The 11,962-nt window shown below is 37.7% G+C and overlaps 2 protein-coding genes across 2 annotated transcripts; one reads left to right on the top strand and one right to left on the bottom strand.

The window, feature by feature from the left end:
• Positions 1 to 1,082: 1,082 nt before the first annotated feature.
• On the top strand, positions 1,083 to 3,113 carry LOC101298491 (aluminum-activated malate transporter 2-like). The gene is made up of 6 exons (XM_004293065.1): positions 1,083 to 1,344; positions 1,451 to 1,591; positions 1,688 to 1,960; positions 2,244 to 2,356; positions 2,495 to 2,638; positions 2,730 to 3,113. Exons 1-6 carry the CDS (start codon positions 1,083 to 1,085, stop codon positions 3,111 to 3,113), a joined length of 1,317 nt encoding a protein of 438 aa, XP_004293113.1.
• A 2,627-nt stretch (positions 3,114 to 5,740) lies between these two features.
• Positions 5,741 to 8,693, bottom strand: LOC101298201 (aluminum-activated malate transporter 2-like). Its single transcript, XM_004293064.1, has 6 exons — positions 8,393 to 8,693; positions 7,106 to 7,249; positions 6,702 to 6,974; positions 6,503 to 6,618; positions 6,269 to 6,412; positions 5,741 to 6,190 (listed from the first exon to the last, which is right to left on the bottom strand). Exons 1-6 carry the CDS (start codon positions 8,691 to 8,693, stop codon positions 5,741 to 5,743), a joined length of 1,428 nt encoding a protein of 475 aa, XP_004293112.1.
• Positions 8,694 to 11,962: the final 3,269 nt, after the last annotated feature.

The raw sequence follows: 11,962 nt of genomic DNA, 5'->3' as shown, positions 1-11,962 counted from the left end.
TTTATATCCAAAGGTCATGTGTGACCTGTCCTTTTTTATTCTGTAAAAAGACTCCCGCAGATGAGCGGGCCTGTATATATAGACATGACCCTTACACGTACTATGGGATCCGTTATTATGGCTTATTTGAGGAACGGGGCATTACACCAACTTTTCGATCACATTTTCACATCTCTACCGTTCACTTAATTTATATATTTATATGAGTAAATCTTTTCGTTAAATTTTCAGCTAAATTGGTTATCGTTAGAGTATTCAAAATTGCGATTCAAAATTATAAGTATGAACGGTTCAACATCTTAACGATCACCAAATTTGTTGAAAATTTACATAAGTGATCTATATATTAGGACCTACAAATTGAACGGTGGAGATGCACAAATTCAATCCAAAAGTTGGTGTAATACCATATCCCTCATGTAATATATATATGACTTATTTGAGGACGGGGCATTACAAAATCTGTTCAAACGAAACCATTTGTGTAAATCGCGATTACGGAAGCTTAAATGATCTAATTCGGTAACACAAAACTTTAGTAGAATTGATATAAATAAAAGAGAAATTTGCATTTAGAAATATGGAAATGTGCCCTGTTGACTGGGGTCAAAACCTTAGAACAATGTGTTACGGAGTAATAGGTACCCTTGTTTGACTGTCCTTCAGTATATGAAGAATGCGCCCAGCTTGTCACGTTTAATGTACTAAAATACATGGCTCCAGATTCATTAATATTAATTTCTAGCTAGGGTACGTTATTTTTCATTTGCAATTGATTGAGAAGAATATTTCTGGAAGCAATATTTAAACCACCGAACTCGATTAATTGCAATCTTATATGCCTGTACCTGATCGATAGGAATAATTAGTAACATATTTTATGTGTGGCCTTTTGTCCCATACCGTACCACACTTCTCGATCACTTATAAATACACTACTACTTTGCTTTGTCCAATCACACTCTCTCACTCCTAGACATCTCGATCACCCACCATTTACGTACTTAATTTAGCTCTAGTTAGAGATCGATCGAGCTGTCTTCTCCGGCAGCTAGCTTGCAGTAGCTATAGCACTGACATCCATGGCATCTTCAAACAATGAGCAGGATCATGTTAAAGCTGCAGGACTCTTCGACAGGTTATGGGGGAAGATAGTTAAGTTTGGCTTGATGTTAAAGAAACTAGGGCAAGATGATCCAAGAAGAGTCGTTCATTCTCTTAAAGTGGCACTTGCTCTTACGTTGGTCTCCATGTTATTCTACTTTGAACCTCTCTACGAAGGTTTCGGTCTTGCTGCTATGTGGGCTATTCTCACTGTTGTGGTAGTTTTTGAATTTTCTGTCGGTAAGTTCATACTTCATGCACGCCATCAACCATGTTTCGATCTATTTGCATAAGGATTCAAATTATTCTAGAACGATTTGCATTAAATCATTTATACAAATTTCAGGTGCAACGATAGGACGAGGTTTGAATAGAATGTTGTCAACTGTAGTTGCTGCTGCTCTTGGTATTGGAGCTCATCGATTAGCAACTCTTTCTGGAAATGAAGGAGAGCCTATACTTATTGCTCTCTTTGTCTTCGTAGAAGGTACATACCGAGATATAATTGGTTTTGTTATATGTATGCTTCAGTTTTGTTATAAGTATGTTTTATCTTAATTGGTTTCGAATTAATATGGTGCAGCTGCAATAGTGACATTCTTCAGATTCATTCCCCAAATGAAGGCAAGATACGATTATGGATTGCTAATATTCAACTTGACATTCTGCCTGGTATCGGTGTCTGGCTATCGTGACGAAGAGGTTATACGATTGGGATTCGAGAGGGTAATTACTATCATCATCGGAAGCATTACAGCTGTTGCTGTTTGTCTTTTCATTCGTCCAGTATGGATTGGGGTGGAGCTTCACAATCAGATTGCTAACAACATGGACAAGCTTGCTAATTTCTTACAAGGTACCATCTATGACCTATCTAGCTATAACTAAGCAACCCATAATTAACTAATAGTTTTTCATTATATTATTATATACATATATAAATGCAAAAAATTTGCACTTAATTTGTATACAAAAATTTCTAACTTTGTTAAATATATATACATGTGTGTATGTTTCATTCATTAATATTTAACTTCACCCAAAGATCTAAAATTTTACATCGTTTGTTGCTACCACCAAGAAACCTACAGTAATATATATCTAACAAGCTCTTGCATGTATAATTTACCTATTTACAGGATTTGGAGATGAATACTTTAAAGTATCTGAGGATGGACACAGCAGAGATAAGCCGTCGTGTCTTGAGGGATATAAAAGTGTTCTAACGTCAAAAGGCAGTGAAGATACCATGGTACGTAAAAACAAATCTTCATGCAAGTTAATTGAGAATATAAATCCCACAATGCATGAGTTAAAGCTAGTTTCCAATCGAATATTTCAATTAGCTAGGCTGTATGCATGTTCTTACTAATTTCTTATTATTGTCCAGGCTAATTTGGCAAGATGGGAACCGGGACATGGGAGGTTCAGGTTTCGTCATCCATGGAAACAATACTTGAAAGTTGGAGCCCTAACTCGCCAATGTGCGTTCAAAATTGAAGCTCTCAACAACTACCTTACCTCCGAAACCCAAGTATGATAACCAAACACTTTTCACCAAGCTATATTGTATTATACCATGCATACGATCTGATCGACTTATCTTTTGCTATTATTTCCTATAGACTCCTCAAGAAGTTAAAAGCATAATACAGGGACCAAGCGTGGTTATAAGCTCAGAGTGTGGGAAAGCATTGAAGGAGTTAGCAACCTTTATGAGGAAAATGACCAAATCATCGTCAAATGAAGCTCACATTGCAAAGTCAAAAGATGCTGCTGAAGAACTCAAAGCTGTAATAAGATCAAGCTTGTGTAAACACCCAGGTGATTCCCTACATATAATACAAGAAGGTGCAGTGGCTTCACTACTCTTTGAGATCATCACATGTACAGAGAAAATTGCTGAGGCTGCGCATAAGCTAGCATCCCAAGCACATTTTAAGGATGTGAAGCCAAGAGTAACACCGGGTCAGGATGGGTCGTCACACCATGTTATTACGATTGAGTGATAATCGCGGTCGACGCTGCGAACTCGATCATTATATTAACACTGGCAATAGTCCGGCCAAGGATAAAAGGGTGGAGCTCTGTGTGGATGCTCGATCAGTTCTCTCTGTCATTAAATAAAATTGATGGGAATAATCATTTAGCCTTTTTAATTAGGTTTCTTTTTTCTCTCCCTTCACGCATCGACACTACCTGGGAGTTCTTGAAGGCGTAACTTTTTTCCCCTTTTGAGTTTCAACTGGAAGCAGCTCAGAGGTTCGGATCGTTTTGTATAAGTTTTGTTCTTGCTGCAAATTAAATGATATATAAAATATCAACATTTATGATCATATATATGAGTTGCAAGTTTTATATATATATATATACAGGGCCCTTCCAATGAGGGATCCCTTTTTTTGTTTATTTCTAGGGATAGACCCACACTATTAGATCTGTTTTTTAATGGGCTTAGATGGCTGTGATTAAAACAAAAAACTTAACACTTATGTCAAACTTACACCGTTCAAAATCATTAAAAATAAATCCCTCATTTTGATGACTTCACGATCACTAAATTTTTTGAAAATTTGCAGAAGTGATTTACTCATATAGCCCAACGAACTGAACGGTGGAGATTTGATTTTGTGATCGAAAAGTTCGTCAAATGATCTATCCCTAGAAATAAACAAAAAAATTGGTAAATGATTTACACTCCAATAAGCAGCAGGTAGTTTTCTGCCGTTAAAGGAGATGACATTATTTTTTTGATACATAACGTCAAAACTAAAGTTGGAGTAGTTAATTAATGTGTAACCAGAACCTCTACTAATTCCATTTCTTGATCATATACAATGTAGTCCAAGAGCTACCATACATAGTCCACCGCAGTCCAGAATAGAAAATTTATTTACAGAGAGACAGAGAGTCCACCTGGATCAACATTGATCGAGCTAGGTCTCTTTGTTCTTATGCGGCTTACGCCACCGCTGGATTCTGTGTCGGAGAAACAGAATAAGAGATATAGAAGTTGGACATTGTGAGAGCCCCAGCCTTGCCCATGTTGTAAGGTCACTAATCAATTGTTAAACGTCTAGAATGCAGTTATCTTCTTTCTTAAACTTTATATAGCGCACATCAAAATCTTTGAAACAAAGGCTATCAGTTTTTGTAATTTTGTTCTTGTCTCCATCCCCAGGGAATAATTTGAAGTGTTTTCCAGAACCCAAATAGGTTTCTTAATTAGAGATGATTCTATATATTAATTTACAAGATGCAGCAGGAAATATATTTGTGATGAGGTTGTCTACGGTACCGGCATCGGCATCGGTATGTATACTATACACTTATTTTACCATTAATTAAACAAAAACGATAAGTTAAATGAGTAAAATTTACAACATTAACAATAAAATGACTATATTTGCTTTACATATTTACATATGATTAAACCAAGTTACTACAACGACAACAAGTTGTTCACAAACTTATAAATTGTCTTAAGTTGAGTAATTACTTCTAATAGAACAAAAATTTACTCAAGTAATAACTATCTTTAGCAAAACATCAACAAATTTGTTTATCACAAACATATAGGTATCTTAAAAAATTTATATTTTTGTGATAATGTTTTTGATATATTTTAACAAGTATATAAGTAGATATATAGGTCCTGATCAAGAGATTAATTAATTTATAGAATAGGTGCGTTTGAATCCTTGTCTCTTTCTTTTGGCAAGAATCTTGTCAGGGTTGTACGTTAAGCAAAGTTGTACAAGTAGATATATAGGTCATGATCAAGAGATTACAAAAACCAAATAAAGGGTACGTTCTAAAACACATTAACAAAATTCAAGAAAAATAAACTTTCAAACTTGTCAAACACCCAACAATATGCTCCTAGTATTATTTGGCCTACCCTAATGATATATTCTTTCTTTTGTAAGTAGGCGGTCGTAAAGACATGAAAATCATTCACTTTTGATTAGAAACTTTCACACGAAGATCAGATAACATTCTTAGCTTTGAACTGTTATTTATTTAGTGGGGCTACTATATATATAGAGGTAATATATACTTGAACAGTCCTCTTTTAGAGAGGGATCCCTCTTTGAAATTAAAGTGCGGGACTCCTTATTTCGTTCACTTTCAGGTCGTATTTCCACATCTCAACCGTACAATGTCTAAAACACAGTGTGTAGATCATTCCTATAAAGTTTCATCAAATTTGAAGATCATTTGAGCTTCCGTAATTGTAATTTACACGAACGGTTCTGTTTGGACAACTTTTGTTCTATTGATTTATTTAATCTAATTTGGTACCCAAATGATCTTCAAATTTGATAAAACTTTGCAAGAATGATCTACACACTGTGTTTTAGACATTGTACGGTTGAGATGTGGAAATACGACTTGAAAGTGAGCGAAATAAGAAGTCCCGTACTTTAATTTTCAAAGAGGGATCCCTCTCTGGAAGGGGACTGTATACTTGAATACATATATTTTCTCTAATAATGAGAATGGATTGAAGTCCTGATCCTTTTGAGGTAGTGGAAGTGTCTTCCCTTGAGCTAGAACGCAAGACTTATATATGTAGTAGTGACAATATATAACTACGACGCCTAATATTTAAACTTCCATGTTTTAAACATTATTAGTAGATGTTGCCATCTGAACTTCTATTTTCTGGCATCCCTTCAGTTGAATTGTGATCAATTGTAATAGCAACATGAGATTCTTCAGAAAGCACTGGCTGCTGCTGAAGTAGTTGTGGTTGTTCAGTAGTCTTGAAATGGGCAACGGATGCTAGTTCGTGAACTGCTTCAGCAATCTTCTCAACACAAGCTACGACTTCAATAAGAAGCGACGCCACTGCAACGGATGGTATTGTTTCTAGCAAATTAGCATCCTCCCATATGCCTCTTTTGAGTAACGATTTGAGGCTCTCAGCTGCTGCTTTTGAGTGTGCAATATGGTCATGATCAGCTGATGACGACAGAGTCATTTCCTTGAGCGCTGCTGCTAGTTCCTTCAAAGCTTTACCGGTTTCGGTGCAAATATGTATGCAAGGGTCTTGAATTTTGATTCGAATTTCTGCAGGGGCCTGCATTATATATTGAGAATGTCATTAGTTGGAATCACATAGCTCATAATCATAGTGTTAGTGTTCAGGTATATGTACTTGGATTTCAGTGTTCAGGTAAGTGTTTAGAGCTTCAATTTTATAGGCACATTGCCGAGTTTGGGTTCCAACATTCAAATACATCTCCCATGGGTGAAAGAACTTGAATCCGCCATGACCTGGTTCCCATCTTGCCAAGTTAGCCTGAAAAAAAGAAACAATTTATTATGTATTCACTACAGGACTAGCATAACCCATCTATATTTTTCCTGTCCTCGTGTATATTTTACTTACCATGGTTTCTTCAAGGGTTTTTGATGAGAGAACACTTTTATATCGCTGAAGAAAAGATTTACCATCACTTAATGACAACCCATCCTCTTTTATGTCAAAGTATTCAAATCCAAATCCTGTAAATCACGTACTCATATATATCAGTTGAAGCATATATCAGGTAGAAAATAACAAATTGTTAGCATATATATACGCGTACCTTCCATGAAATCCCCAAGCTTTTCCATGTTTCCAGCAACCAAATTCTGGAGATCAACTCCAATCCACACAGGGCAAATACACAAACAAACCATAATGGGAGTACAGCTTCCTATCGCAATCGTCGAAAGCCTCTTGTGTGCCATGTCTAGTACCTCAGTTTCGCGGTAGCCGGAGACCGAAACCAAGCAGAAGGTCAGTATGAATATAATCAGCCCGTAGTCATATCTTGCCTTTAACGCCGGGAAGAATCTCATGAAGGTCACACTTGCAGCTGCCAAACAAGAAAATAATTATTTTACGAACGTATCATCACTGTGCTTCATATCTAATTTGGTTATGTAGGCTGATCGAGAAGGAGGAGAAGCATATATATAGTATATATCTGTGGATGCATGGAACAACCTACAACAAAGACGAAAAAGGCGATCAATATGGGCTCCCCGACTTCTCCTCCCCAAAGAGTGGATATGTGATGAACTCCAACAGCTAGAGCACCAGCTAGTAACGTCGCCAACATCCTATTTATACCCTTGCCTAGGGTTGCTCCTGGAAAATAAAGCAAACAATTACACATACAGTACACGCGGGCGCGTATATATTTGATTTCAGTTATATAGCTAATTTGATCAAAAGAGGCATTAATCCATCATATGTAAACGAATGTAACATTGAACAATGATTCATTCCGGACTTTGTCAAAAAGTAAGCCACTAACAGAAATCTTAAAGCAAGAAACTCTAAAAAATCTAACCTAAACAATAATGATATATTTAAACTAGTGAGGCCCTTATAATGAGGACTAAATAAGAACTTTTAAATGAACGGTTGAATGACATTCATGTTGGAATTTATATATATATATATATATATATATATATATATATATATATATATATATATTACACAGTCTGTCTCTGCTACGGACGTCCGTACCGTTTTATAGTGCAGATTTTTTTATCCATTCACCACCCGTACGGCGCCGCACGAGGGCGCGCCTCCACCCCTAGCCGACTCCAGCAGCTTCCCCGACCCACTTTCCATTCCCGGTGAGTCCGCCGAATTCCAGTTTTTCCGGGCCAGATCACCCAAGTTTAAAAAGTTTTTGGGGTTGATCTGGCCTGAAAAACTAAGAATTCGGCGGACTCGCCGGGGAGTGGAAAGTGGTTGGGGAAGCTACTGGAGTCAGTTGGGGTGGAGGCGCAGTGCCGTACGGTGGCGAACGGACGAAAATCCGCACCGTAAAACGGTGCGGACGTCCGCAGCTGAGAAAAATTACTATATATATATATATCAATTAAGGTTTAAAATACTCATCCAACCAGTCCTCACTTGATCCTCAATATAAGGTTTATATTGAAACCTCTCCTTCAACTAGAAAATATAGAAAAATTTAACATATAATCATTTTTTTTTATTTCTTGACCATTTTAGGCTAGGGTACCTTAAAGGCTTTTTAGGCCTAAATTTAATCCGGTCCATCACCACATGTAAAATGTTTCAATTATGCATTACAACACAATGAATAGCTTCGGAAATTAATGTTAGGTTAGGGAGTACATCCAACTGGTCAAAAACCAGTACACTACTTACAATAATAAACACACAATCATCTTAGATAGAACTCGGAAGTTTATCAATTAAGCTAGCTTGTAATGGTAAAACCACCTTCTAACATTACAGAGTGCTTACCAACCGAGAACTCAAAGACAACAACCACGGTCAAGACAGCCCACATTGCATTGACACCAAAGCCATCATAAAGCGGTCGATAGTAATAAAACAGAGAAACCAAAGTCAGAGCCAACCCTACTTTGAAGGAATGAACAATCCTTCTCGGATCATCCTCCCCGAGCTTCTTCGCCTCCCTCGCTGCCTCCACTACCTTACCCCACCACATCACTTGCACCGCCTTCAGCCAACGCAGCAGGCGACCAAAAGGCCCTCCACCGCAGCTGCCGTTCTCCGAGCCATCAAAATCTGCAGAAGTCATTTCTGACAAGAGAAAGCAAAGCACTGCAAATTAAGGAGAAGATGAAGAACAGAAGCTAGCTCAAGTAAAGCAGTGCTGCATGTGTGAAAATAGGTCGATGGGAGAGAGTCATAAATACATACAGATCAGAAAGGTAGATATGCAAAATCTGGAAGACGAAAGAGAGACAGATGTTGGTGAATGAAATTGTGCCTTACATGCAAATCAACGCTTTTGTTAATGAGGTGGGGGATGATTCGTACGGTAACGTACCGTACGTACTAGGATGGTCGATCAACTCAGAAAGAGCGAGCGAGGTTCAGTTATCAAATTATAACCGTGTTTGGGGGAAACGGTGTAGTTTGCATAAGGAGCACTCCTTATATATAAGTACGTATTCATCTATTAATTTTTACATCTAAACCTCGAGTTAGTGCATGGCATTAGTTTTTTAGAAATCATATGTAGAATATCGAAGTCGAGCCATTACTAGTTGCAGAGAAAGGGGAACTAGATCTCTCTCGAGTTAAGGGTATATGAGAGTGCGAGGTGTCAAACTAATGAAGGGTCTTCTTGTATAGAAATGGAAAGAGTTTCTCAAGCATTGATCCTTGTGCCACCATTGAAGAAGATAAAAATCTGTTGGAGAAGGTCTCGATGGAGAAGTTAAGAATTCTTTGGAAGGAGCGCAAAGGAAAAAACGACGTGGTACGTATCTGATGGCTTATATATTCTTGATAATAGGGTTTTTTTTTTTTCTTTTTTTTTTTCGATGCTTTCTTGATAATATGGTTGTGCCTTGTTTGGATCAACTAAGGTGTTTGATTTTGTTTGTGAAATCTTCAAAACCGGTTAATAGGATCAGCATGGCTCCCAAATTGGAAACCATGCATCATGTTAGGTATGTGGTATATATAAGCTTCAGGCCTTCAGCATTAATGTTAACTATACGGCTTATACCATACGACTACGACATGTATGTTATCTAACTCTCGAGAAAAACTAATATAGAGGTAACGACTTTGACATCGAGCACATAAGGCCCGAATATCACCGTCATCTCTCTACACTTTGTACATCACTTGTGTGGTCGAAGCAGTTCCTCGATCATCATTCATTTTGACAAGTCCACTGGAACAAATCCAAATGGAAAGCGCGTACCAAAAATAGCAAACACTACCAGAAGAAAGGCTTTAGCCGACGAAAAAAAAAAAACAGGCCGACGAATTTTTTTCGTCGGCTAAATTTTTTTTCGTCGGCTAATTTAAAATTTTCGTCGGCTATGGTCAACTTTAGCCAACGAAATTAATATTTCGTCGGCTGAATAATTTTTTTCGTCGGCTATAGTCTGTGAACTTTAGCCGACGAAATGTTTAAAAGTTTAGCCGACGAAAAAATATAATTTCGTCGGCTAAAGTGCATTATATTTACAGATCTAGACAACAACTCATCTGAGAAAAAAAACTATACGTAGAACCTTCAAACGCAAAAAAGTCGTGAAATAAGATATGACCAGAACGGTGAAATACGTCTACGGTTGAAAAATCACAGTATTCCGGAAAAATCTCGGTGCCGATAGTTGACTTACCCTTATTATTCACTATGTTGCAGATTTGGCGTTTGGTGTCTGATTGACTATTGTGATACCTTTCCGGAAGCGTAACGGCGCTACGAGTTAAACTCATGGCTAGTGCCATGATGTATAGGCTTTTTTGGCCATCTGAGTCCGTTTAGGGCTTCAAAATGCAGTTTTCTTATTTTCGATTAGAGTTGACCCTTTCGATCGAGCCCTTAACGTTGTCGGATCCAATTGAATTTTTTACCAAAGACATCTTTCGTCATAATGATCATATCTGACGGTCGAATTTTGGTTTGTGAATTTTAGTCATCGGAATCACAACGTGTCTACTATTTACCGTTATTCGGGTTTATGGGGAGCCCTATCGTCGGAAGGTAAATGTCTCAAAATTTTTATATGGGCAGTTTCGTCTCATCTACGTGAGAGTTTTTTGTGTGGAAGGTTTGACCAAACTACGTAATATAGAGGGAGATATGAGCGTTTTCGTGTGATAAGTGACGATGGATTATGGTTGACCGTTTCGATCGAGCCCTTAACGTTGTCGGATCCAGTTGAATTTTTTACCACAGACATATTTAGTCATAATGATCATATCTGACGGTCGAATTTTGGTTTGTGAATTTTAGTCATCGGAATCACAACGTGTCTACTAATGTTGTATAACTTGTTTAGTAGGTTATACAACTTTGTGAACCAACTCTACATAGGAAGCAAAATTATGAAAAATCTCGTGAAATAAGATGTGTTCAAAATGGTGAAATACGGCTATGGTTCAAAAATCACGTAAATTGGGTAAAGTCTCGGAGCCGATAGTAGCGGTCAACCCTATTTACCGTTATTATTCCTTATGGGGAGCCCTATTGTCGGAAGGTAAATGTCTCAAAATTTTTATATGGGCAGTTGCGTCTCATCTACGTGAGAGTTTTTCGTGTGGAAGGTTTGTCCAAACTACGTAATATAGAGGGAGATATGAGCGTTTTCGTGAATTTATAGACTTTAGCCGACGAGATATTAAAAAAGTCGTCGGCTAAGGTCAAAAATTTTTGGGCGGTAAACCAAATTTGGAGGAAAATTTTCAAAGGACTTTAGGCGACGAAAATATATGAAAAGTCGTCGGCTAAAGTCGAAAATTTTCAAAATTTTTTGGCGGTCAACCAAAATTTTCAAAAGAGTTTAGCTGACGAAAATAAAGAATTTCGTCGGCTAAAGTTCTTTATATTACCGAAGGTGGATGGTAAGAAGTCTATTTCGCCTGCCAGATTTTCTTCTCAGCCTAGCTCCGCCGTCAAGCCACCGGAGACCGCCACACTTGTCCCAAAAGCTTCGCCGTCGTCTCTACTTCATTGCTGGATAGGTGGCGCATCGAGTGGCGCCGCCGTGAGGGATAAATCGAGCTCCAAAACTCCGCCGGTTCGGATTCGGTGTCGATCGAATTTCTCCTTCCTTAGGTCACCATTTGGTGAGTTCTATATATGGATAAGTTGAGTTTGATTAGTACTACATTCCCCTAGAATTTGGTAGCTCGATTCGGTGTGTGTGAGGAGAATCGAAGATTTGAAGTTTTTAGGGTTTAAAATTGGGGATTTTTATATTTTGATTCAATTGACCTATTTAGGCTTAGAATTGGGCTTCGACTTCTTCTAGAAAGTTGGTCGAAATGTTGAGAAGAAGATTCTGTCAAATTTTGGTGGTGATTGGAGGTGGCCGAAAA

This window comes from Fragaria vesca, linkage group LG2 (genome assembly GCF_000184155.1).
Source record: "Fragaria vesca subsp. vesca linkage group LG2, FraVesHawaii_1.0, whole genome shotgun sequence".
Lineage (NCBI taxonomy): Eukaryota > Viridiplantae > Streptophyta > Magnoliopsida > Rosales > Rosaceae > Fragaria > Fragaria vesca.
The sequence above is the reverse complement of the archived record's forward strand: the minus strand, read 5'-3'. Positions and strand labels throughout refer to the sequence as shown.

Coding starts and splice junctions, on each gene's coding strand:
- LOC101298491 (XM_004293065.1), top strand. CDS start 1,083: ATGGCATCTTCAAACAATGAGCAGGATCATGTTAAAGCTGCAGGACTC. Junction 1,345..1,450: donor AGTTTTTGAATTTTCTGTCG/GTAAGTTCATAC, acceptor TACAAATTTCAG/GTGCAACGATAGGACGAGGT. Junction 2,639..2,729: donor ACCTTACCTCCGAAACCCAA/GTATGATAACCA, acceptor TATTTCCTATAG/ACTCCTCAAGAAGTTAAAAG.
- LOC101298201 (XM_004293064.1), bottom strand. CDS start 8,693: ATGACTTCTGCAGATTTTGATGGCTCGGAGAACGGCAGCTGCGGTGGA. Junction 6,975..7,105: donor CTTTTTCGTCTTTGTTGTAG/GTTGTTCCATGC, acceptor CTTGTTTGGCAG/CTGCAAGTGTGACCTTCATG. Junction 6,619..6,701: donor GCTTGGGGATTTCATGGAAG/GTACGCGTATAT, acceptor CGTGATTTACAG/GATTTGGATTTGAATACTTT.